The sequence below is a fragment of the Macaca thibetana genome, chromosome 16 (genome assembly GCF_024542745.1).
Source record: "Macaca thibetana thibetana isolate TM-01 chromosome 16, ASM2454274v1, whole genome shotgun sequence".
NCBI lineage: Eukaryota > Metazoa > Chordata > Mammalia > Primates > Cercopithecidae > Macaca > Macaca thibetana.
In genome coordinates, this window is record NC_065593.1 from 59,296,422 (window position 1) to 59,321,647 (window position 25,226).

General features: G+C 55.0%; 3 protein-coding genes across 4 annotated transcripts in view; 1 reads left to right on the forward strand and 2 right to left on the reverse strand.

Annotated features, from left to right (window-relative positions):
- RNF213 (ring finger protein 213) overlaps positions 1-25,226 on the reverse strand; it is a 322,271-nt gene that overhangs the window by 147,985 nt on the left and 149,060 nt on the right. The window lies entirely within an intron of this gene.
- Positions 1-25,226, forward strand: part of EIF4A3 (eukaryotic translation initiation factor 4A3) — a 321,735-nt gene that overhangs the window by 4,531 nt on the left and 291,978 nt on the right. The window lies entirely within an intron of this gene.
- ENDOV (endonuclease V) lies at positions 2,231-17,924 on the reverse strand. 2 transcript variants are annotated; one of them, XM_050764132.1, is made up of 10 exons: positions 17,804-17,924; positions 17,227-17,398; positions 11,264-11,398; positions 10,981-11,020; positions 9,509-9,621; positions 7,766-7,834; positions 7,245-7,373; positions 3,846-3,910; positions 2,731-2,792; positions 2,231-2,521 (listed from the first exon to the last, which is right to left on the reverse strand). In XM_050764132.1, exons 1-10 carry the CDS (start codon positions 17,917-17,919, stop codon positions 2,445-2,447), a joined length of 978 nt encoding a protein of 325 aa, XP_050620089.1. In that variant the 5' UTR covers positions 17,920-17,924; the 3' UTR covers positions 2,231-2,444. The 2 variants fall into 2 exon arrangements, with proteins under 2 accessions (XP_050620089.1, XP_050620087.1); XM_050764130.1 differs by having other exon boundaries at positions 2,231-2,792.

The following is a 25,226-nucleotide window of genomic DNA, read 5'->3' on the forward strand; positions in this document are numbered from 1 at the left end:
GGATTCCGTCCCCCAACCCGGGCGGCGTGCCCCAGGACCACGGCTGTGCTCGGGTGGTGTTACCCCCGGGAGAACCCTGCCCGGCCTGCTGGTGCCGGTGACATTCAGAGATTTTAGGGGGACACCTCTGGAGGCTGTCCACAGCCCTGCTCTCCCTCCCATCCAGACAGGACTCCACGGGGGTGCTGGGAGGCAGATCCTTGCCAAAGATGCTAGGTGGGCAGACGCCCTCCCCTCCGACCACTGATGCCTCGTTCCTGGGCCCAGCCTGGTGCTGGACTCCACCACCCCATGCCTCATTTATCAGGAGTGTACTGAGTGTCCACCGCTGGGCAAGAGACCTCACGCGTATCCCCACCTTTAAACCCCAACGCTTCTGAAGCAGGTGTTCACGTTCCCGGTGAGGAAACAGGTTCCAGGTGGACACAGCTGCGGCTCTCAGCTCATCAGGTGCTGCCCTGGACTCTCCCAAGTGGACCTTCAGCGCCCACCAGACAGACACAGCTAGACCGGTCTGGACCCCACGTGTGGCTGTCCCTGGGGCCCACATGGCTCCACGGCTGACACCTCTCAACTTGAGCTAGAGGTAGACAGGGTCCACACAACCTCAAAGCCGGCCTCGCCCGCTGTCAACTCCACACCTCTCCCACCTCAAGGACTCTCTGGGGACACTCTCCCCACACTGGCCCAAGTTCCAAGGCCCTTCCTGTCTGTCTCTCTTCCCAAGGCAAGTGGAAAGGGAGGGCCGTGAGCCATCCTCATCCACTAGCTGCTGCCCCTTTTGGTGCGAAGGGCAGAGATCCCTCTGCCACAGTGAGAGGAGCCTCGGTCCACTGGTGGGGTCCTCAACGAAAGCTAGATCCCTGACAGGCCCAAGTGCCCAGGGCTGGGTGAGGCCAGTCCGGGTCCACTGACACCCTGAGGCATGGAGGGCCTGAGGGGCTGTGCTGGGGCTCCCTCTTGCCCCACACTGCTCATCTGGTCTGGCCAGCATTGCTGACGGACAGCAGCCGGAACAGGCCACCTAGTTCCCGCTCTCTCCTGTGCCCCTGTGACTTCAGGCACAACACCCAGGTGCCCGCAGAATCTGCGCCTCCCAGCCCCACTTGTCCTGGAGTGGGTCTACTTCTTATAGAAATTTCTAGAATAGAGTCTGCTCCATCAAGGAAGGGCAGCTCCACAGCCTGGGCCTCTTTTCTGGAGCCTCCGTCCCTGCAGCCCAGCCCTCCAAAGCAGCTTTCGAGTGAGAGCAGGCGGGTGGGGCTGGCACTTCCAGGCCCTGCGTGCTGCTGCCTGTGCACCTGTCCCCTCAACTGTGCACCTGTCCCAGGCCCAGGCTCGCACTGCTCCTCAGGAACACCAGGACAGCACCGTCTCGGAGGGGCATGGCGGGGCGCCAGAGACCCGCCCTCCCTGGATTCTTGTCCCAAGCTGTCAAATCATGATCACCGGCCTCTTCTTGTAGAGCTCAGGTGAACGGCAGGAAAGGATTCCAGGAACTTCTTCATGCTCTGTGGCAGATTCCAGCGTCCTCAGGGAGCCTGGGGTCTGGAGGCCAGCCAGCATGTCAAGGGTTGGGGGGTGCTTGGGAGGCGCCCAGGGGCTGGGGCCGGGCTGCAGGTGGGCCGTCCCCTTTGCCCCCACTCCTCAGCTGGCACCTCTAGCCCACACCAAGAGGAGAGGAAGTGGCCAGACAGGGGCCCAGGGCTGCTTTCCCACAGTGGAGACAGTTTTGAGGCTGTGCCTCTGGGGCAAGGCAGGCAGGGACAAAGGACAGCGATAAACTCTCAGAGCCTGTGGGGGAAGGAGCCACCCCCTGATTCTAGCCCCGCCGGGCGCAGAACCTGGCACCCAACCCCTCAGGCACCAGTGACTCCCTGTCTGGCCTCCCACCCCGCAGCCCAGACTGTCTCCGTGTGCTGCCCCCACCCTCAGCCCCCTCTAGGCTGAGACGAGGCTCTTTGCTCCCTCTTCCCGGGGCAGGCTGGAGGATGGCCAGGACTGGGGTCAGGGGGCATGGCAGGCAGTGGGTGGGTGCTAAAGCCCAGCTACCCCAGCTAGGACCCCTCCCATGCCAGGGCAGAGATGGTTCAGTATGGCTGGGGCTGGGGACCTGCCTTAAAAATGAACCCTGATTCTGCGAGTAAACCTTACAGTAAAGAGATCAACAGAAATAAATAATCAAACAAACAAATAAGTAAAATAAAAAAATGAACCCTGAGAAGAAAAAAAAGAGCAAGCAAGTCCTATCTATCGAAAGGGGCGGGCAAAGCAGAGGCTGCAGGGCTCGTGCAGGCTGTAGTCTGACTCCCCTTTGTGGGCTCCAGGAAAGCGTCTCGTGCACTCTCAGGGTCTGGTACTTGCCCCCGTAGAGATCTGTCCTCTGAGCACCGTGACCACAGCTGAGCAGCCGATGACGGGGCGAAGAGGGGCTGTGGTCACCTCTACCCCACCTGGCACTGGGCTGTGCTGCGGCGTCCCCCAGGGGCGGTGCGGTCAGCCTGTCTCTGGGGACTGGGTACTCTACCTGTGGCTGAGGTGAGGTTCCCCTAAGTCCCTAGACCACCCCCAGGGGTGGTCAGTGTCCTGAGGCCAGAACGAGGTGGCCAGTGGCCTTCGTGTCTTCATGGCGCCCAGTTCCACCCTACTGCCAGTCCTTGCCCTCCTGCTCCTGGGAGCTTGGCCTTGGGGCTGTCCTGGGGCCTGGGCTGTGGTCCTGTGGGGGCCGGCCCTCCCCTGAGGACTCTCCAGAGTCTCCTCTGGGGCATGCCACTGGCCTCTGCGTCGGGCTCCTGGTGATGACATTGAGAAAGGGACAGCATCAGACGCTAGCGCCCACCTGACACCCCCTCACAACGCAGATGGGGTCTGGAAACTGTGGCTGGCCTGGACACTCAGGGCCTGCTACAGCCCAGCGCATTGGGCCGGGTAGGGCATGCTGCTCAGACAGAGCTTGCATTCAAGCTGGCCGGTCCCCAACTCTGGGAGAGCTTGGGGGTCCCTGCCACCTGCTCCTTCAGTTCTCAAAGCAGCCTAGGGAGGCCTGGGAACAGTCCCTGGCTTCGAGGGAAAATGAGCACAGAGGAACCGCAGCCCTTCAGTAACTAATCGTGGGTGAGGGCATGGTGAATCCCAGGCCTGGGGCCTCCTGCGATCTTTGCCCAGCGAGTGGGGGTGTCCTCTCAGCCTGGAGGCTCAGATGCAGGGCCTGGAATCCAAACTGCCCACTCCAAGAGGAGAACAAGTGGCCAGACTGAATTCGGCTTTACTCCTTATCAGCGCTCAGCATCCCAGCTTCCTCATCTGTAAAGTGGGGTCACAGTACCTGTCTCACAACAAGGTTGCTAGCAGGATCAAATCATCTGCAATAGTTTTAAGACAAACCCTTGCACTGTTAGCTGTGACTGTGCCAGACACACTGTCACTCTAACAAGAACCAGCGGGACAAGAATATCTCGACAATGAGGAAGCTGAGGCTTGAGGAGTGCAAACACCACAGCTGGCTATGCAGGGCTGGGTCATGTCTGACTCCGAGGCCACACCTTTTCTGCAGCACCCACATCCTGGTACCTCACAGGCTAAGTGGACTGAGGAAGGCTGAGGATAGTCCCAGGACTTTGGGTGGAAGCAGTGGTGTTTCTGGAGAGTTCCCATGAGAATAGGAGTCCACCCCACTCCACTCTCCTCCCTCTTTGAAGACCTCTCCTGTGGCCCCTGCATGCCCTGGCCCCGCACTGTCTGTTCTGAGCCACAGTATTGCAACAGACAGAGGCTGAGCCACCAGACACAGCCTATGCAGGTGTCTGAAATGCCCCTTTAGTGCCCCAGCCTCCTCTGGTGCTCACCTCGGTGTGGGTGGCCTGGGGAGTCCCAGCGACTTGCGGATGTGCTCTCGGGAGCAGATGTCAGCCTGGAGAAGACAGACGTGCTGCTAGGTGCTGAGCTGGCCTGTGGACCAGTTTCCCACCAGGAGCTGCTGGTGGCAATGCCTCCATCCCCCATAGAAGCCCATTCAGGACACACAGGTCACAGCCAGCTTTTCAGGCTCAGGAGCAGCGGCCCTGTTGGCGAGTGTGTGACAGGCATGCCTGGAACTTTGGGGTCAAAGCCCTGCAATGGCAGCTCTCACACCGAGCTGGGCAGTCCCTGACGGGCCTGAGTAGCTGGTGAGTGGACAGGCTGAGCAAGCGGGTCCTGGGTCTCCTCCCCACCAGTGGCAGTTGGAGCTGCTCAGCCTTCACTGGTTTCCAGCCTGTGCTTCCCTGTAGGCTGTGTGCAAGCTGAGGCTTCCCTGCTAACACTTGCTTCTCTGGGGACTCCGAGCCCAGCTGGTCTGTCCCCTCCCTGACGAGATCAGCAGTAACCCCTGTCGTACCTCCAGAATCACCAGGACAAAAGAGGGCGGTGGGCCACAGGCTGGGATGACGGCAGACCCCAGCAGGGTCTCACAGCAAGGTTGCTAGCAGGATCTAGCAACCTGAACAGGGCTCAGGTCTGAGTGGGAACTCCTGAGGGCATGGGGGGTCTGGCCCTGGGAAGTCCCCCTGATCCCAGCTCAGATGGGCTTAGATTAGCTTCAGGGCTGCACGACTCATGGACAGCAAGGGCTAATCCCCCAGCCTGCTCCTGCTTCTATTCATGAGGGAAGAGGGGCAGTGGTAGGCGGGGCCAGCACCTCTCACCTTGCCCTGGAGTGGCCCAGCCTGGCCTGGCAGGAGAGCCTGGACCTGGCAACCAGGAGCACAGCAGCGCCTGTGACCACGGGGCCACCAAGACGGCTCGGGGAGGAGCCAGGGAGAGAGCAGACCAACACTAACCCTGTCTGTGCTCTCCCAGAACCTTCTGGAACAGAGTCAGGAGGGGAGCCTGTTGAGAGGCGAGTGACCTCAGGAAGGAAACGGACCCAGAGACAGAGCCAGCCCTGCAGGATTCGACCGTCGGCTCACGCCCAGCAGTGAGAAGCTGCGGGCTCCTGGTGCGGAACAGCTGCATATCCCATCTGGCTGCAGCTTTCCTTCCTCTGGAGGGGGGCGCAGGATTTGGCAGGCTCTTCGCCAGTGCTAGGCACAGATCCTTGTTTTGTTTCTAGATGCTCAAGGTACTCATAGGCCAGGTGTCCCCTCCCTTGCAAGGACGGGCCACTGTCCTACTCTGGGGCGTGCCGAGGTGGAAAAAGGTCTAGGAGCTCCAGGAACTGTGTTGTCTGTAGCAGCACGACCTAAAGTTCCTGGGGCTGAAGGCCTGGGAGACAGTTTATTGGGTTCTCTCTTGGAAGACCACACGGCTGAGCTGGAATGGAGGAAGAAAGGCCTCTTTCCTGGGGGCTGGGGACACAGCTCACGGGCTTGAAAGTCCACACACCTGTGCCCTGAGCAAAGCCCTGCAAGGCTGCGGAGTCCGCTCAGATGCCACCACTAGGCACAGCTCCCCAGGGCGAGGGCCACTGTGGTATGCGGGCTGCTGCTGCCCCCTGGAGGCCACACTGCGCGCCAGCAGCCGGAAGGCACGGGCCCCATGGTGGTGGCCTGGGGGTTTTCCACTGGTGCTGCTGCTGCCCCAGCACAGGCTGCGGGGCAAGCAGTGGGGGTAAGACGGGGAAGCGGCAGACACCAGGGAGGCTCCAGAGCTGGGCTGCTGGAAGCAGCGCGGCTTGTGCAGACCCGCGTCCCTACCTCCACCCCATAGCCTCCACAGCACGCACAGCGGCCACCTAAAAAGGCCAACCTGCGGGCATCCCGCTGCCAACTCAGCCATCCAAGTCCCTGTGGGTGACGTCTGACACCCTGGAGCACCCCAAGATGCTCATGGGCTCCCACCCACTCTGTACTTCACTGCCCTGGCTCCAGCCACACCTTCCTGCTGTTTCTTTTTGTTTTTTTGGAAAGTTTTTTTGAGATAAGGTCTTGCTCTGTCACCCAGGCTGGAGTGCAGTGGCCCAATCATGGCACACTGCAGCCTCGACCTCCTGGGCTCAGGTGATCCCTCCCGCCTCAGCCTCCTGAGTAGCAGAGACCACAGGCGCGTACCACCACACTTGGGTAATTTGTTTCTACATTTTTTTTGTAGAGATGGGGTCTCACTATGTGGCCTAGGGTGCCCTCAAACTCCTGGGCTCAAGTGATCCTCCCACCTCTGTCTCCCAAAGTGTTGGGGTTACAGGCGTGAGCCACCCTCCGGGCCCCCCGTTTCTTGAGCACATCAAACTCCTTCCTGCCCAGGGCGGCCCTTCCCCTAGCGGGTCTCTTCTAAGACTGACTTTTCTTTTGTTTTTTTGAGACGGAGTCTCTCTGTGTCGCCCAGGCTGGCGTGCAGTGGCCGGATCTCAGCTCACTGCAAGCTCCGCCTCCCGGGTTTACGCCGTTCTCCTGCCTCAGCCTCCCGAGTAGCTGGGACTACAGGCGCCCGCCACCTCGCCCGGCTAGTTTTTTTGTATTTTTTAGTAGAGACGGGGTTTCACCGTGTTAGCCGGGATCGTCTCTCGATCTCCTGGCCTCGTGATCCGCCCGTCTCGGCCTCCCAAAGTGCTGGGATTACAGGCTTGAGCCACTGCGCCCGGCCAAGACTGACTTTTCTTGTACCCTCACTCTGTGGGCTTCTCTGGGACAGGATCCACCCATGTCTTGTGGTCCCCTGGTCCTATCGAAGCTGGCTGTGGGCATCTCGTGCCAGCTGTCTCTCCCCTGGCCCGCAGGCTGAGTCCTTTCTCAGCTGAGCTGACCGTTTCAGCAGAGTTCTCACCCTTCCCGGGGGACCGAACAGCAGTTCTGGTGCTGGGTTCTGGTGCGGGCATACCCGAGGCCCCAGACCAGCATCTCTGGGGCCCGCACAGCTTTCCTGCAGAAGCCTCCCGGCTCAAGTTCAGCTGCTCCCTCTGGGACCTGAGGGGCTGGCTGGGAATTGGCAGGACACCTCACCACCGGAGCTAACATCACTGATTCTCCAGGCTGGCCTGTATCTGGGTGCAGGAGGCTCAGAGAGGCTGGGAGGCTGAGCGCATGGGGCACAGGGCCTGGGGATGAACTCTTGGGAGCCCTGCACCCTCCGGTCTACTGTTCTGACTGCAGGGCCCGGCGCAGGCCAACGAAGCTCTCCAGCAAGGTGTCTGTGACCTGTCCTTGGCCCAGGAACCCCTGTCCTCACGTCACTGCACTCTGACCCCAGCTGAGCTGCTGGCGAGCCCTGAACAGCAGGTGGTAGGAAGCAGAGGCGCCTGTGCTGCCTCCCCGCATCCCCGGCCCACCCACCTGGCGCACGGGCTCTGGGATCCGGAACCTGCAGCAGCAGCAAGTCAGGCGCACAGCTGCCTCCAGGCTCATCTTGTGGCCCACGGAGATGTAGAGGGGCCTGGTGCTGCGGTCGTGGCTCCTCAGGGCCTGTGACAAGGAAGGTGAGGGCTGTCCTGTGGGCTGGGCCACTGGGACCAAGGTCAGGACAGCCTCAGCGGCTGGAGCTCTGACAAAATGTCCTGGGGGCAGGAGGGAAGGTGAAGGGGGCAGTGCTCTCAGGGGCCAGGGCCTGCCCATCCTCAGGGCACCTTCCTACTGCTTGTCCCTGGGGCAGGGTGGGCTCCCTCAGCACAGCTGGAGGAAATAAACACAGATATCACACCCCGGGCTCAGTCAGAGGCAGGAGGATGGACGGACGGGCAGGTGGGGGGTTGATGTGGGTAAGTGTGAGGGCACGCGTGTCTGCATGCACCTGTGTCTGCCTGCAAACGATCCCCTACCCCGGGGCTTTGGAGGGGCTCAGGGTCCTGGCCACTCACCATTCCCAGGACAGTCCCAGAGTCTCCCAGCAGAGGGAATGAGTCTCCTCGAGTCTGCAGGAGTCGGATCTGGAAAACGGGAGAAAAAAAAAATGGGGAAAAAAATCCTCTTTTCTTGATGAAGGGCTGAAGGCAAGTCTCTTTATTTTATTTTTTGAGACGGAGTCTCGCACTGTTGCCAGGCTGGAGTACAGTGGCGCGATCTTCGCTCACTGCAAGCTCCGCCTCCCGGGTTCAAGCAATTCTCCTGCCTCAGCCTCCCGAGTAGCTGGGACTGGGACTACAGGCGCCCATCACCACGCCTGGCTAATTTTTTGTATTTTTAGTAGAGACGGGGTTCCGCCGTGTTAGACAGGATGGTCTCGATCTCCTGATCTCGTGATCCACCCACCTCGGCCTCCCAAAGTGCTGGGATTACGGGCGTGAGCCATCGTGACAGGCCCAAGTCTCTTTATTTTAAAAACCCAGTCACTGGGCCAGGACAGGGAAGGGGACTGATTTTGGAGGTGAGCTGCGGCCCAGGCAAAGCAGCACCACCTGAGATGCCACTGAGCGTGCAGGCGGTGACGTGGTCTCGCCCGAGCTGAGAGTGCTGCCCAAAAGACCCTGTCCAAACCTGATGACGCGGCTTAGAACAAGGGCAGCAATCTGCCCAGGGCCGCTGTGCCAGGCTGGCAGCCACACAGGTGCCACCACTGCCCAGTGACCAGTGCTGAGCCCGCTTCCTTCCTGTGGCTTGTCTCCTGCTTTGGGCACATCTGACTCAGCTCAACAGGCTGGTATTTCTGGAGGCAGTGGACTGGATCATTGAGTGGGTCTAAGGTCCCCATCAACTCAACAGATTTTTATTAAGCAACTGCTCCATGCAGGCGCCTGAGAGCTGGGAGGAATGAGAGATGCAGTCTCTGTTCAGAATCTGCCATCCAGTCAAACAGCTGAGGGTGTCACCAGCTCCCTCCACTGCGGGTGTCTCACTCCCAGTGCCAACATGGGGTCCCAGAGGAGAGTGTCTCACTCCCAGTGCCAACATGGGGTCCCAGAGGAGGACGGTGCAGGGGAAGGTGGGGTAGGAAGAGTGTGGGTGGCAGCTCCAGGCAGGCCTTGGTGGGAGGGGGGCCTGGAGGCTGGTGTACCTGAGCACGCAGGGGAGGAGACGGGGTCTGGGGCGAGGTGGGGTGGGAAAAGCACCAAGTGCACCCGGGACAGCCTGGAAGCCCATCCTGTCCCCAGTAACTGGGGGACTCAGCCCTACTTGGTGTGCCACGGTGGCTCAGAGGCGAGGGGACCGGAGAGGCAGGCACACCCAAGAGGCAGAAGAGGAGCTGAGCGCGCCCTCGGCTGAGACAGGCACGGCAGCGCCCGGAGGACAGAGCACGCCCTCGGCTGAGACAGGCACGGCAGCGCCCAGAGGACAGAGCGCGCCCTCGGCTGAGACAGGCACGGCAGCGCCCGGAGGACAGAGAGCGCCCTCGGCTGAGACAGGCACGGTAGCGCCCGGAGGACAGAGAGCGCCCTCGGCTGAGACAGGCACGGCAGCGCCAGGAGGACAGAGCGCGCCCTCGGCTGAGACAGGCACGGCAGCGCCCGGAGGAAAGCAGGTCTTCCTTATTCCAGGCCACAAGCCAGGGACGAGGAGGGCAGCGTCCGCAGGCAAGGGCTGGTCCAGAAGCGTCCTCGTGCCCAGGGCCACGGCAGCCCCGCCACTGAGCTGCCCAGCATGGCCTGCAGCAGGCTCCTCCTCACCTTCTCCTTGTGCAGGGCGTTGTTCTCCAGCCCATCCACCTGCAGAAGTTTCTTGGCCACCCCAACGCAAGGCAGGTCTGTAAGGACGCCAAGGTGGCAGGCCACCCCAAAACCTGCCAGGGAGAAAGGAGGGTGGGGCTGGGGAGGTGGGGCTGGGGCCTGGCACAGGGATTCAGGACAAGCCAGAGTCTCACCAAAAGCTTCCCTAAGTGAGCAGAGGTCTGTGGACGGGCAGAGGGCTGGGGAAACCAGACCTAAGTCCCAAGCTGACCTGGGCCAAGGCCCCCTGTGCCTGATTTCCTGGGTGCCAGGCCAGGGAGGAAGCCTCCTTCCCTCTGTCACGGTCAGTGCCAGGGCCAGCACCTCACTGGCATGCTGGGATACTGCAGCCCAGCTCTCCAGTCATTTCCTGAACCTCCCGGCCTCCTCTTCCCTCGACGGTGGCCTGCCAGCGCTGGCACGAGCTCTCCGGTCATTTCCTGTGCCTCCCGGCCTCCTCTTCCCTCGACGGTGGCTTGCCCGCGCTGGCACTAGCATGTGGGTCGGCACATGACCACCCTTTGGCTCTGCACCCATGTGCGAGGGCAGCAGCCCAGGCCCAGTTACACTTGCTGGCCAGGAAGCTCCAACGTCACCCCTCCTGGGCCCTCTCTGGGTGCTGCTGTGCCGCCTTCAGCTCTGTATGTGGGGGTAAAAGAGCCCATCTCCCTTGGCTGGGCGCGGTGACTCACGCCTGTAGTCCCAGCACTTTGGGAGGCTGAGGCAGGCGGATCATGAGGTCAGGAGATTGAGACCATCCTGGCTAACACGTGAAACCCCGTCTCTCCTAAAAACACACAAAAAATTAGCCGGGCATGGTGGCGGCGCCTGTAGTCCCAGTTACTGGGACGCTGAGGCAGGAGAACGGCATGAACCTGGGAGGTGGAGCTTGCAGTGAGCCGAGATCACTGCAAGTGCCACCACGCTCCAGCCTGGGCGACAGAGCGAGACTCTGTCTCAAAAAGAAAAAAAAGGGCCCATCTCCCTAGGCCAAGGTTTCCGGCATCAGTGGGGGCCTGGGTGCACCTGTCTAGTTGTGGATAAGGGCCTGACGGGCCATGCAGTGTGGGTGGCTGGCAGGGAGCGTGGCTGGCAGGGAAGGCCACTCTGAGCCCGGGCCCTGGGACATCTTTTGGTGATCAGGTCAGAACTGGATAGTGGCACCTGGAGATGAGCCAGTGCAGGGCACTGTAGGGAAGGCAGGAGCGCGCAGGAAAGAGGGGAGGGGTGAAGCAAAGACAGTCCTTTTTTGGCAGGGTTGGAGGAGGGGGGCAGAGCACACTGTGAGTCCCTGTTGTGCCCAGAAAGGAGCCGCTGGAGGGGCTGGCGGCAAAGGCCGAGGGGCCGGCGTTTTGTGTCGGGGGTGACAGAGGCGCCCTCTCCCCCATCTCTTCCCCACAGTGCCTTCCCGGGACCTCCGAGAGCAGGATTACCTCGGTGGTGGAGCACCCCGTTTCCATCCACAAGAAGGACCTATGGAGCCATGGGGAGAGTCACAGTCAGCTGAGCTGGCCCTCGGCACTCAGGACAGGGCCATCCCTGGGGCAAGAAGGGGGCACTGTCTCTGGGGTCCAGCTTTTTAGAAACCCTCATTCCTCTCTTCCAGGAAGCTCACGAGTCTCTCCCGGCCACTTCGGTGGTGGCGACCTGCAACCGCCTTCCCTCCCCCGGGGGGAAGGAGGGATCTTTCTCTTGTCCTAGGGATGAGACACCTGCCTGGGGCATGAGGCCCGGCTCCTTCTCCCGCAGCTGCTGCACCAGCTCCAGCAAGAAGGGCACCTCTCGGAAGGCCAGGAAGCCCGACACGTAGGGGGCTGTGAGGCTGACCATGCGGCTCTCCTCGTACACCACCTGCCACCAGGCACGCAGCTCAGTGGGCAGCACGGCCCTCGGCCACCTGCCCAGGGGGGGGGGGGGGGGGGGGGGGGGGGGGGGGGGGGGGGGGGGGGGGGGGGGGGGGGGGGGGGGGGGGGGGGGGGGGGGGGGGGGGGGGGGGTGCCGCCACTGCCTCCATGCTGCACCCCCGCCACCCCGCTCTTCATCCTTCCCTCTCCCTTACCTCACCCTCATGGCTCCCCTTCCCTGCCTCACCTACGAGACGACGGGTTTGGCATAAGGAACTAGATGATGTACCCTGCAAATTGGTGGTGGGCAGTACCCCCCGTGACCTGGTCCATATGAGAACCCCCAACCCCAGACCTGGTCAACTGGAGGAGCCCCTCCCACCCCCGGGACCTGGTCCGTATGAGGAGCCCCAACTCCCAGACCTGGTGTGTTACAGTAGGAGCCCTGGGACATGGTCTGTAGGAGGATTCCCTGGTCCGTATGAGCAGCCCCCCGGGACCTGGTCCATAGGAGGAGCCCCCTGGAACCTGGTCCATACGAGAAATCCCGTCCCAAGACCTGGTCCATAGGAGGAGCCCCTCCACCCCCGGACCTGGTCTGTAGGAGGATTCCCTGGGATCTGGCCCATACGAGGAGCCTCTGGGACCCGGTCTGTAGCAGGATTCCCTGGGATCTGGTCCTTAGGAGCCCCCCGGGACCTAGTCTCCATCAGAAGCAAGGCTAAGGTTGCTGGCTGCATCACCTCTGCCTGCCCCTTGCTTTCCTGGTGTCTCCTCCTTTGTGTATTGAAGCGGACGCCCCGCCCCACCCCTCCATGGGTTGTTGGAGGCTTAAAGAAGACAGTGTTGGCCAAGACTGGTGGCTCACACCTGTAATCCCAGCAATTTGGGAGGCCGAGGCAGATGGATCACCTGAGGTTGGGAGTTCGAGACCCGCCTGACCAACATGGAGAAACCCCATGTCTACTAAAAATACAAAATTAGTCGGGTGTGGTGGCACATGCCTGTAATCCCAGCTACTTGGGAGGCTGAGGCAGGAGAATCGCTTGAACCCAGGAGGCAGAGGCTGTAGTTTAGAGCACAACATGGCAGGCCTGAGTCTCCTAACCTTGTGTTTTCCTTAGTCACACTAGCCTTAATGTGGGGACGCGTTTCCCACTATATCACATTCTCCAGACCTGTCTACCTTCCTGCAATTTTGTTCCTGAATCCCCCACATCTCTTGGTGACAGCTTTCAAATCACAACTTCCACTCCTCACTTGTGGCTGGATCAATAATTAAACACATCAAAGAAAACGGAGTGCTCTGTATTAGCACCGAGGGCTGGGGCTTGTTCTCTCGACATCTTTATCAACGACTCAATGGGGAAACTGATCAAATCTGCCCATGACCCAAAGTGGGGAGGGTCCATTCTGATAACAGAATCTAGCTGGATCACTGACATCCCCACAGAGCAAAGTCACTTTGCACAGTGACACGTGGAATTAAAGTGTGGCCTGAGTTCCCACAGCAGGCGGGGGCTGCTTACGTCTCAATCTCTCTCATAATGCCATAATTCAGGCGACGTTATGGGGTGACTATGATTTGTAATCAGTACGCTAATGACACTGCGGCTGTGGAGGAGAACGTCATTCTCAGGACAGGCCTGCTGATGTCTTCTGAGCTGAGCTGTCACAATCGTGGGGATGTATGGTACACACACACACAGCATGCACACGTGCGAGAGAGACTATTCCAGAGCAGCAACAGCTGCACGTAAGTAGAAGGAATACAGCTGTCCGATGCATCCTTTTTCAGTTTTTGGGGATGTATGTACATTTTCAAGTTAAAAATCTGGGAAAAGAAAAATCACTGTATGATTAGTGTGGGGGGCAGGTCTGGATGACCAGCAATCTCAACATAAGCCAGTGACCTGGTGCCCCTCAAAAGTTACCAGTGTTTCCAGCTGCACCGACGGAAATGGCGTGGGTGAGTGGAAGGTCTAGGGACTTGGGTAGACCACATCCGAGTTCCTGCATTTGATTCTGAGTGCCAGATGGAAAGATGGACCCTGTGAACAGAGGGCATGACCAGAGGGCCACTGGCCAGTGAAGAAGCTGGACGTCATCACAGCCTCTTGGGACCATGTGGTCAAGGAGCACGCAGCTGTTTCCAGCAGCGGAAGGGCTGACAAGCAGAAGGCAGGGAAGATCCGTTCTGTTTTGCTACCTGAAGGCAGAACTGATCGATGGGAATCACAGACAAGCAGGGGTGAGCTCCCTGCAGAGCCCGTGGAGCAGCACACACTAGCCATCACTCAGCGTCTGGCACAGAACGGGCTCCACCATCGTTTGTCAGGGATGCTAAGGACAGTGTTCTTCATGGTGGGAAAAGCAGGCCAGTGGTTCTCCAACCCAGCTCTGCTTCAGAATCACAGGAAAGCTTATTTTAAAAAGCAGATTCCCAGGCCATACTCTGGGAGAGTTTTTCTCCCAGTAAGTGGGGTAGGGCTCTGGAATCTGTTTTTTGTTTTTGTTTTTAGACAGAGTCTTCCTCTGTCACTCTGGCCGGAGTGCAGGGGCGCAATCTCGGCTCACTGCAAGCTCCGCCTCCCGGGTTCAAGCCATTCTCCTGCCTCAGCCTCCCGAATGGCTGGGACTACAGGCGCCCGCCACCACGCCTGGCTAATTTGTTTGTATTTTTAGTAGAGGCGGGGTTTCGCCATGTTAACCAGGATGGTCTCGATCTCCTGACCTTGTGATCCGCCTGCCTCAGTCTCCCAAAGTGCTGGGATTACAGGCCTGAGTGACCGTACTCGGCCTGTTTTTTTTTTTTTTTCTAACAGCTTTACTGAGATACAATTGACATACCATAAAGTTAACTTGTTTAAAACATACAATGCAATGGTTTTGGTATTTACAGAGTTGTGCAATATCACTATAATCTAACTTTAGAACATCTTCCTTAACCTCTAAATAAACCTCACACCCATCAGCAGTCACTTCCCATCTATCCTACCCCAAGTTCAAGGCCCAGGGATCCACTTTCTGTCTTTGTGGATGTGCCTATGGAATCTGTTTCTCAACCCACTTCCGGGTGATTCTGCTTCTGCAGGTCCACGGTCGGGCATTCAGGAACCAGTGGACCAGACTGTTCCAAGATCCCTTCCTAGTCTAAGCTTTCATAGCCGGAACAATGAATACCGACGAAGTAGCAGGTGCTTTGCTTGGTGCTGGGGTTATAAAAGAAGTATGGTACAGCCCTATCCTTGAGAACCTACAGTCACTGGGAAAAACGGAATCATAAATGACTAACTTGAATACAATGTGAGAAGTGCTACGACAGCATGGGCATTAAAAAGAGGCTCAGGATGCAGATAAAAGGGTGATTAATTCACAGCCAGGGAAAGTTGGAGGGGGAAGGGAATGCTGTGTTAATTGCTGTCCATGCATTTCATGTACGGCTCATCACAATTCTGTGGGCTGGATATTAATACCACTATCATCCTTAAGTCAGAAAAAAGGAGACAGAGGCCTAGAGAGCAAAGTGGGGAGTGGCAGAGCTGGGTGTGAGCATGAGCAGTCAGGACCCTAAGACTGTGCCCCCACTCCCAATACTAGCCTACGAAATGGCCAGGGGTCCCCTTACGGTAGGGATTGCTGAACATCCCAATCTTAGCACACAGGAGGCACTCAGTACAGTTTTGCTTAGTTTGGACTGAAAAGGGCCTCCCAAGTAAAGCACAAAGCCATGGAAGCAGGAAGACGTTTGTCATCTTCGGGAGCCGCAGAGGAGCAAGGCGAGTGGCGCCAAGAGGCTTCGGAGCTGTTGACTCTTATGTGAATCATGAGCCCACTGTCCATTCACACACATATCTATTGAAGGAAGAGTCCAGCATCTTCTGCATGCTACCCACGGTGGGCAAAGCAACATGGTTTCTACCATCACGGAGTTTATATTCCAGTAGGGAAGACAAGGCAGTTCCATTCCAGCAAGACAAGAGGAAGCAGAGGGTTGCTATGGTCTAAGTGTTGGTGTCCTCCCCAAATTCATATGTTGAAATTATAACCCACAGGTTACGGTATTACGAGGTGTGGCCTCTAGGGAGGTGAGTGGATCACCATGTGAGAACGTGGTTAAGAAGCTGGCCCTGTGCAACCTGGAAGAGCGCTGGCACCACAATCCGATTGCGCTGGCACCCTGATCTCCAGCCTCCAGCCTCCAGCCTCCAGAACTGTGGGAAATAAATTCCTGCGGTGGGTAAGCCACCTAGTCTAAGGTATTCTATTACAGTAGCCCAGACAGACTAAGACATGGTGCTGGGGGACAACTCCTGGTCTTGTGGGATGAGAGGGAGCTTAGTGGAGGAAGTCATGTCTAAACTGAGCCCGAAGAGATGAGTAGGAGTTAGCCAGATGGAAACCCTTCCAGGAGAGGAAACATTACTGCAGAGGTCAGGCCGCCAAACCCAGCGTGCCACACGTGTGAAGGATTCAAAGTGGGCTGTAGGGGGTGTGAAGAACTGAGAATGGTGGTGAGGGCTGAGCCTCCAGCGTCACATTAAATCACGCAGGTGACAGGTCATAACGGGCCTTGAAGTCATAGTCAATGAGAGTGAACTTCATTCACCATGAGGTCATGAGAATGGCACTTTGATGTTCTAAGAGGACTTGTGGGCTGGGTGTGGTGGTTCACACCTGTAATCTCAGCACTTGGGGAGGCGAAGGTGGGAGAATCCCTTGAGCCCAGGAGCTGAAGACCACCCTGGACAACATAGTGAGACCCTGTCTCTACAAAAACTGAAAAAATAAGCTGAGTGTGTTGGCTCACACCTGTGGTCCTAGCTACTCAGGCTCAGGTGGGAGGATCACGTGAGTCCAGGAGGCTGAGATTAGATCTTGGCAGTGAACCAAGATTATGCCACTGCACTTCAGCCTGGGACACAGAGAAGGGGAAGGGAAGGGAAAAGGAAAGGGAAAGGGAGGGGAGGACAGGACTTGTTGCTTTTGAGGAAAATACCTGTTTTTTGGGAAAATCGGTCTGCTGGCAGTATGGAAAATAAACCACTGAGGAGGAACGCTTGAGCCAGGGCACCCATGAAAATGCTGCTCAGGAACCCACGGGAGTGACAGTGGCACAGCCAGGGAAGAAGCAGAGGAGAAACAGACAAGGGGATAGATTCCAGCGCCATCTAAGAGGCAGGAAAAAAGGGAGCTAGTGTGCAACTGGACGTGAGAGGAAGGGAGGGGCCCAGCAGGACACAGATTTCCAGCTTGGGCAACTGAGGGTGTGGTGTCCAGGTCACTGAGATGAGGAACCCAAGATAACAATCAGACTTGGAGATAAAGCTCATGAGCTGATTCTTAACAGTCACGGAATTCCTTTAATTTTTGCCTTTTTTTCCCTTCCCAAACTCCCCAGACTATTTTTTTTTTAATTGAGATGGAGTTTCGCTCTTGCTGCCCAGGCTGGAGTGCAAAGGCATGATCTCGGGTCACCGCAACCTTCGCCTCCCCGGTTCAAGCGATTTTCGCGCCTCAGCCTCCCGAGTAGCTGGGATTACAGGCATGCGCCACCACGCCCGGCTAATTTTGTATTTTTAGTAGAGATGCGGTTTCTCCATGTTGGTCAGGCTGGTCTCGAACTCCCGACCTCAGGTGATTCGCCCATCTCGGCCTCCCAAAGTGCTGGGATTACAGGTGTCAGCCACCGAGCCCGGCCAACTCACCAGACTATTAATGACATCCTACAAAACGAGAAGCCGGGTTCTAGGCTTGCACTGCTCCCTGCCCCGGAGATCCCACGCCCGAGCCCATTGAGGGGCCCGCCTCGAGCTCGGCGTCCTCCCAGGTTACCTCGAGCTCAGGGTAGCTGAGCACCACCAGGGAGGCACAAGCGCGGACACTGTCCCCTTTCACGAAGGACACGTCAACGCCCCCGACCCTCCGCAGACCCGAGAAGGCGGGGTCTCGCTGCCACGCCTCGGTGTCCCTGTCTACGACGCGGGCCTTCAGCCGAGCTTGCTCCCTAGGAGGACAGAAGCAAAAGCGTCAAACTTGGTCGGGGCCACACCCCCGACTCTGCCTCCTCCACCCGTGCGGCTGCAGCGGCCAGAGCGTCTCTGCCGGGTCTTCTCCCGCTTCAGGGGAAAGCAAGGGACACACCGGCAAAGCCACAGTCCCTAGGAGCCCAGGCGGCGGAGACCCGGCAAGGCGCAGGCCAGGCAAACGGACCGGAAAAGAGAACCGCGCCCACCCCGCGGACTACAACTGCTGAGGCCCCGCCCCTGCCGCGCCGGAAGCTGGGCCGTGCTTGGGGGGCTCGGGCGGCGGCCGCCCTGACTCCACAGCCTGAAGACTACGAGCTCGGAGGGACCGCGAAGGGCCACGCGGCCTCGGCCCTCGCCTCCTGCGCGTCGCCCGACAGCATTACCGTTTCCACAGTGACAGCGTTTCCTCCGGCGGCCATTCCGCCGCCTCCTGGGCCATGGTTTCGTCCCGAGCACCCTTCTGCACGTCACTTCCGGAGGCGAGTAGCGCAAGCGCCATCCGCCCTCGTTGCCATGGAGACGCTTGCGCTTTCCAGGGTCGCATTTCCCACCCGGGTCCTCAGACGCTCCTGGCCGCTGGGTGAGCTCCTGCGTGACGCACACGCACGCTCACGGCTTCACGTTGCCCCGCGGCGCCGCGCGCGATGTCGACTCGGACCCCGAGAGGCCGTCCGCCCCGTTTTCAGCGGATAGCTGGGGCCAGGTAAGTGACCGCGCGAGGACCCGGGATCCCGGTGACGTCCGTCCCGCCTCTGCTGTCCCCGCCGCGAGCGCTGCGCTCTGCAGGGCACCTCTGCACTTGGAAAAGGGTGGTCCTGCACTGCGGGTCCCACTCCTCGGCCCGGTCAGCGTCCGCCTTTGCCGAACCCCGAAAGGTTTCACCAGGTCCAGGACGGCCCGGCGGTTGCCTCAGGAGCACTTACTGGGCGCCTGTCGTTGACGCCCCCCACCTCGATGGCAGCTCAGGGGTGTTCGCAAGCTTTTGAGGGCAGGTGTCGTGTCTTTAAATTCCTCACAGCCTAGCGGGCTGAACTCACGGGAGGGCTGCAAACTTGTGCTGGGTTTCATCTGGGTTGGACCTTGCTGGGCAGAAAACTTCCCCTACCAGACAAAGTACGGGCGACCTTGGAGATCTTGATTCTTACCTCGTGCTCCTCAATTGAACTAGCGTGGGTTCAGTGCTCTCGCTGTGCCAGGTGTTGTGCGAAGTACTGTGAGGGAGAATATTTATTTGTGGGGAGCCGGCTTTAAACCGGTGGTTGGGAAAGGCCCGAGAGGCGATACTGGAGACACCTGAAGAAGGGTGAGTGAAAGAGCGTGGCGGGTGAATGGAACAGCTTTTGCATGAAGGTCCAGGGGTGGGAACGAGGTTGGTGTATTTGAAGCACGGAAAGGCAGCCAGTGAAACTGAAGTGTAGCAATTTAACCCGTGGTTTTGTATTCTACTGGGAGGATTCAGAAGGGTGCGTGTGTATGTGTGTGTGTATGTATAAACGTCAAGGATGTTAGGTTTTGAAGGGAACGTGAAAGTTGAAGGATGACGCACGGAGAGTGGAGAGTGCAGGCGGCTCTGCAGCAACACAGGTACATTGCAGACACCTGTGGGGGGCCGGCTTCACGCCAGAGCCCGCCAGCGATTACAGGCTGGGGTAGTCATAGGCCTGCGGGAGGGGTCTACAGTATGGCTTGCTGCCCGGGAAGATGTTGATAACGTGTTCCCAGGATGAGGTGGTTCCGGCGGAATGTGGTGTTTCTGGCACTTTGTCCCAGCAGAATATGTTAAGAGCCAGGCTGTTTGTCATGGCTCCAACCCCCGTGGAATGTTTCACTTTGACCAAGGTCTGCAAAATGGAAGGGGGCTTAGAAAATGGCGCAGTTTGGACTAACAAAGGGGAAAATATAGACGACGAAATTAGACTCTAAATAGAGTTTGAGGCTCAGGAAAGGCTTTACACAGCTTTAGGAACTGACAAGGCTTTGAAAGCAGGGTCAGTTTTCAACGAATGAGCGTCGCCCACTGCACCCCGCGCACCCTGGTCTGCTGCTGCGACATCTTTCCCACCAGAACACTGACAGATATTTCACAGATAAGGAAACTGAAGCTTAGAGAGCTGGAGCCGCTTGCCCACGGCCGTAGAGCTGGCAAATGGGAGAGCCGGGACCCACATTCAGACCCGTCTGAGCTGGGCTGTGTGTCGGCTTTGTTGGGTTCCAGAGTGGTCAGGGGGAAGGAGCCCTTGGATTTGGTAATTAGGGGTCACTCATGGACCCGTGGCGATGGGGCAAAGATCGTGGGTTCTGAGGAGGTGGCTGTCTCCTGGGTTGAGGTTCTCTTGCACTTCAGGGCACAGGTAGTAGTGGTCATGAAGGAATACTGGGGAAGGTAGTGCAGCAGGACGAGCCGCAGACAAAACTCCTCAGACACTGAGTTAAGGAAGGGCTTTATTCAGCCGGAAGCTTTGGCAAGACTCACGTCTCCAACAGCTGAGCTCCCTGAGTGAGCAATTCCTGTCCCTTTTAAGGGCTCACAACTCTGAGGAGGTCCATGTGAGAGGGTCGTGAGCGATTGAGCAAGCACGGGGTACGTAACTGGGGGCTGCATGCACCGGTAATCAGATTGGAACAGAACAGGACAGGGATTGTCACAGTGCTTTTCTATACAATGTCTGTAATCCATAGATAACGTAACCAGTTAGGTCAGGGGTCGATCTGTAACTACCAGGCCCAGGGCGCGGTGCTGGGCTGTCTGCCTGTGGATTTCATTTCTGCCTTTTAGTTTTTACTTCTTTCTTTGGAGGCAGAAATTGGGCATAAGACAATGTGAGGGGTGGTCTCCTCCCTTATTCCCCCACTTTGAGAGTCTCACTCATTTTATTAGTGGGAGTTGTCACCTTCATTTTCACTGCCTATGTCTTCCTGCATGCCAGGTCGATAGTGATTCATGTAGCACACTTGCGCTGAAGCATCCTGGTGAACTGGAGTAGCGATGAAACCTTTTACCATTTGAATGAGTACAGGTAGTAAATAAGGGATTAGTAAGCAGGTTCCTATACTACTATAATTTTTATTACATGAGTTTTAAATCCTCTTAGCGCTGGGAACCATTTTTAAACATGGCCTCAGTGTCAAATCCGTGCCACACTTGTACAGGCACATGCGCCAGTTTCGTCATGTCTTTAACTTTGACTACTTGCGCCGATCATGTATGTGCAGGCAGCAGTTAGTAAGGTTAAATTTTCCACAGACTTCTCCTTCAGCTGCTAGCAAGTAGTCGAGAGCCAATCTGTTTTGATAGATAGCATTTCTCATCTGAGTTTCTTGCCAGGCCAGAATAGTCAAGGCTCTGCTGGTTTTATTAGTGATGATTTCTAAGACAGCTTGTTAACCGTATGATTCAGTTGAGCACGTAAATGGGGGTCCGGTATCCTCATGAGCTGTCTTGTGCCTAAGTAGCAGGCCTGTAATATTGTATGATTTTCTCAAGGGGCCGTTTATTACTATTTTTTATATTTTTTAATAGCTATGCTTCTCTTTTCGCGGGAGGCATAGACAGAGAAGCTCAGGAGTTCGCCTGTCCTCCTGGGCAGTAGGAAGAAAGATGGTTTAATAGTGCCAATACCATAACTACCTGCCCACTGGTCAAGTAATTTGGTGTAAGCTCTATGCCCACATATCTAGTATAATCCAGTGGGGGCTGTCCAGTCCCGGTGGGACTCCGGGTGGGTCCACACGGTTTGCAACTTTGGGCATTTACTAAATGGATTTTTCTTAGTATGGTGCGAACTCCACTAGGTGGCTGTTTTTGTAGTACTATTACACAGTTTTTGCCCAAGGCAACTGTGTCTTCCCACAAGAAGGGTGGAGTCCTTTCCTACTCTTGCCATACAGTGTTGTCTAATGATTGAGGCTTTTAGGACCTAGAAGTTATCAGGGTGATTTTTTTAAGCTGGGAATTCATTAGGAACTGCGTCTGTAGGTACTAATTCTCAGGCTTCCCATGGCCATTGATCTCCTATTACAGTTCTTCCACATACATAACATGAATTGACATTGAGAGACTGGGCTATATGCTCGGCTAATTGCAAAAGCAAATTTCTGTTTTTCCTAGAATTTCCGGTACTGGTACATTCAATTCATCGTAGAAGATTTGAAATAGTGGCTCAGGAGAGCGTTTATAAACTTCTGAAACCACGATATTTACTTGAAGATCCAGTCCAGCCCCATCAATTTTTAGGGTTACACGTTCCTCTTTTTTCTAGTGAGGATTAAGGGGGTTGGTTATTACTAGTTCTAAGGGGTTACACTGACCACTGGTATGGCTACTTTTCGCTTTCTGAAGGTGGACAGGATTTTTTAAATTTTTTATCCAAGTAGCCTAAATGACACAAGACCAGTATCCACATTTATTTTTATACAGTCCTAATTTATCATAAATGTACTTATTTTCTGCCATATAGCCTCTTTTGTAATTAAGAGAACCACATGCTATTTTTAACTTACTACTATTAATGACAGCACAGGCGTCAAATTTCAAGGTGACTTGTTTGGGCACCTCTTTTTTTGTTTGTTTGTTTTGGCTAACACTTTACTTGTATCATTTATGAGCCCCCACCAGTCTTCAGTTCTTAATCTTATTTTAAAAACTGTGGTCATGGGAGGCTCAGATGAGTCATAACACACATCAGGTTGGTCATTTCCTGGGCTACATATTATACAAATAAGTTCTTTTTAGAGTTCCAGTACACTTAAAATAACCGTAAAATAATAGGACCTTAGCAACCTTTTGTCCTACCTCAGTGACTTCCATAGCAACCTTTTGTCCTACCTCAGTGACTTCCATAGCAACCTTTTGTCCTACCTCAGTGACTTCCATAGCAACCTTTTGTCCTACCTCAGTGACTTGATGTATACACTGGGAACAGCCTTCAGTCTGAGGAAGGTCAGTTGAAGTCCTTGTTGTACAAGTCCAAATTTTAAGGAAATGAGTCCCACGATTAGTTTCCTCATGCTTCGGCCTTGCGTGGACCAGTCAGCTTCCGGGCGTGACTGGAGCAGGGCTTGTCGTCTTCTTCAGAGTCACTTTGCAGGGGTTGGCAAAGCTGCTCCCGTCCACGTACCACTCACAGTCTACTGATACTCAAGGATGGTCTCGGAGGTTGGGCCTGCTAGAATAAACTGAGTCCAACACCTCTACACAGTTACGTTCAACTGGGCTCTCTGATACTGGGAGCAAGGTGGTGGGGTTTAGGGTGTTGCAAACTTCAGTAGTTATGCGGGGATTTTCACACAGCAAACTTTTGTACTTGGTTAATCTAGCGTTTGTTAACCAATGATGTCCTTTGGTAGTCATTAAAGTTACCACAGCATGGGGGGGCCTTTGTATTCAGGTTTTGCCCAAGGGTTAGTTTATCTGCTTCTTGTGCTAACAGGGCTGTTGCTGCCAGGGCCCTTAGACATGGGGGACCAGCCTTCAGAAACCCCGTCTAGTTGTTTGAGAGATAGGCCACTGGCCTTGGCCAGGGCCCCACAGTCTGGGTTAAAACTCCAACTGCCTTTTTTTTTTTTTTCTTTTTGACACAGAGTGTGAAAAGTTTTGTGAGGTGAGGTAGCCCCAGGGCTGGGGCCGACCTGAGTTTTTCTTTTAACTCATGAAAAGCTCGTTGCTGTTGGTTGTAATAGATGTAGTTTATCCAATCTACATTTTTGTTGTCACCTACTAAAATATTGACTTATATCCTGTAGCTATTTGATTTCAAGTTTAAATTAATCTGGTATTCCTTGTGGGGCTCCAATTGCATCTAAATAGATGTGAGAGTCTAAAGACCCATAAGGGGCTTCTCTCGCTTTACAATGTCTTATTTTTTCTCCCTCTGGTTGATGAAATGCCAGGGTGAAAGGGATCGCGAAATGGACTAAAGCACAAGTGCCACTCCAGTTATTCAGCAGAGTGCCCAGTAAAGGTCCACCACAACGCCACCACACATCCGCTCGGGAATGAACAAGGGCTGACTGATTGATAAGCTCTTGAAAATTCTTAAGCTCATCCCATCTCTTCAGGTCTCCAAGGAACGCTAAGTTTCCTCCCTGTCGTGAGAGACACAAAGTGAACTTAGTGTTGGGAGATGGAAGCTGGATGGCCCTCAGGGGCTGACCCGCAGGATGCCGGACTTTGGGGTATAGCAGAGAGAGCTTGGCATGACTTATCACTCCAGACTGTAGAATCCTGGAAAAGAACTATCATGCAGCCTACACCTGGTCAACTGGAGGACCACCTTAGTGGAAGGGGGACAGTCTGGGCCTCTGGCCTGCCACGTGCACAAACATAACAATTGTTTTTGTTTAACGTACAGATGGAATATTTGATCCATTTTAACCAGGATCTTTAAATGATCCATTTAAAGAGCAAGGGGCAGTCCATCCTTGCTCTTTAGTGGTCCACAGAATGTTGGACCAACTATGGCATGAAAGCTCTACATTGGGGAACCAGACTCCTGGCTGACACTGGAGTCTTTATTGAAATTTCTCTGGATTAAATGGTCTTAATTTACTAATGCCCAGTCTGAGGACAGTCAAGAGGGACAGAAGTACTTTTCTGATGTAGAGAGCTGTCTTTGACTTGGCAAGTCCCCACAGCATTAAATGCAGTAGTTTGAGGCAAAATTGACTTGGTTATGTTAATAGCTAGATGGTCAGCAATAGAGTGCAGAAAGAAGAAGAGTAATAGAATAGATGAAAAGAGTTAGATTTTTCTTAGCTTTAGTTCGGTAGGGTTTTCCCCTGAGACTATGGCCCACGACTCTGGAGGGGGTGCTTTCTTGACTCAGGTGTGATGAGTCCATCCTTTTTTGGCTGTACAAACAGCAGTCTAGGTGGTTAGCAGCACAAGGTAGGGTCCTTCCTAGGCTGGCTTGAGTTTCTTTTCACCCTTTGATGAGAACACGATCTTCAGGCTGGTGCTGGTTTACCGGAAATTCTAGGGGTAGTACCTGTGCTAAAAGACTTTTAGTTTTGAGGGAAAGCAAAGTGGAAGATGAACCAAGTATATAGTTTCTAAGAAATTGACCTTTTGTTTTAAATGTGGGGACATCAACAGTGGACTTTAGAGTCTTTGGTGCCTTCTTACTGAGAAATTACCACCTAATTTTATTAGTTTTTGGACCAAAGAAGCCGAACACCTTTTTATATTTGACAATGCTTTCTGTATGATTTTTATACCAGATGAGCTAAATTTTACCTTTATATTAGTGTGTTATTAATGTTAAACTTAGTTTTAATAAAACCTTGTAGACATTTATGCAATTTTTAATGTTTGACTGTAAGGTAAGATTTTTTACTCTTTTTAACCTTTTCTAATTTTTGCTAAAGAGCAGGTTGGTGCTTTGAGAAAAATCTGTTATGCTTTTATTTCGATGTCCAGTTTACAGAAAAACTGGATGATACCTCTTTAGCCATTGTTTACACACAGAATTTTCTTTCCAATTAACATTTTAAAACTTGATTAAACCTTTAAAACAAAACATACATATTTTTAATCTTCTAATGTAGGTAAAAATTTATGTTCTTATGCCTCCTCATAATCCTTTTACCAAAGACATATTTTACTTTCCTTATACACCTTGCACATAAACTTTTTTTTGTTTTTTAGTAGTTTTACATTCAGGCGGCCTAGTTACTTTTAAATTATACAACATTTCTTGCATAAATTCTTTTCTATAACTTTTTTCTTTCACGACTTTCGCAGACAATTCTTCAACATGCCTCAACTTTTTGACTTATTAGAAACGTTTCTTTCTTTTTTTAATTTTT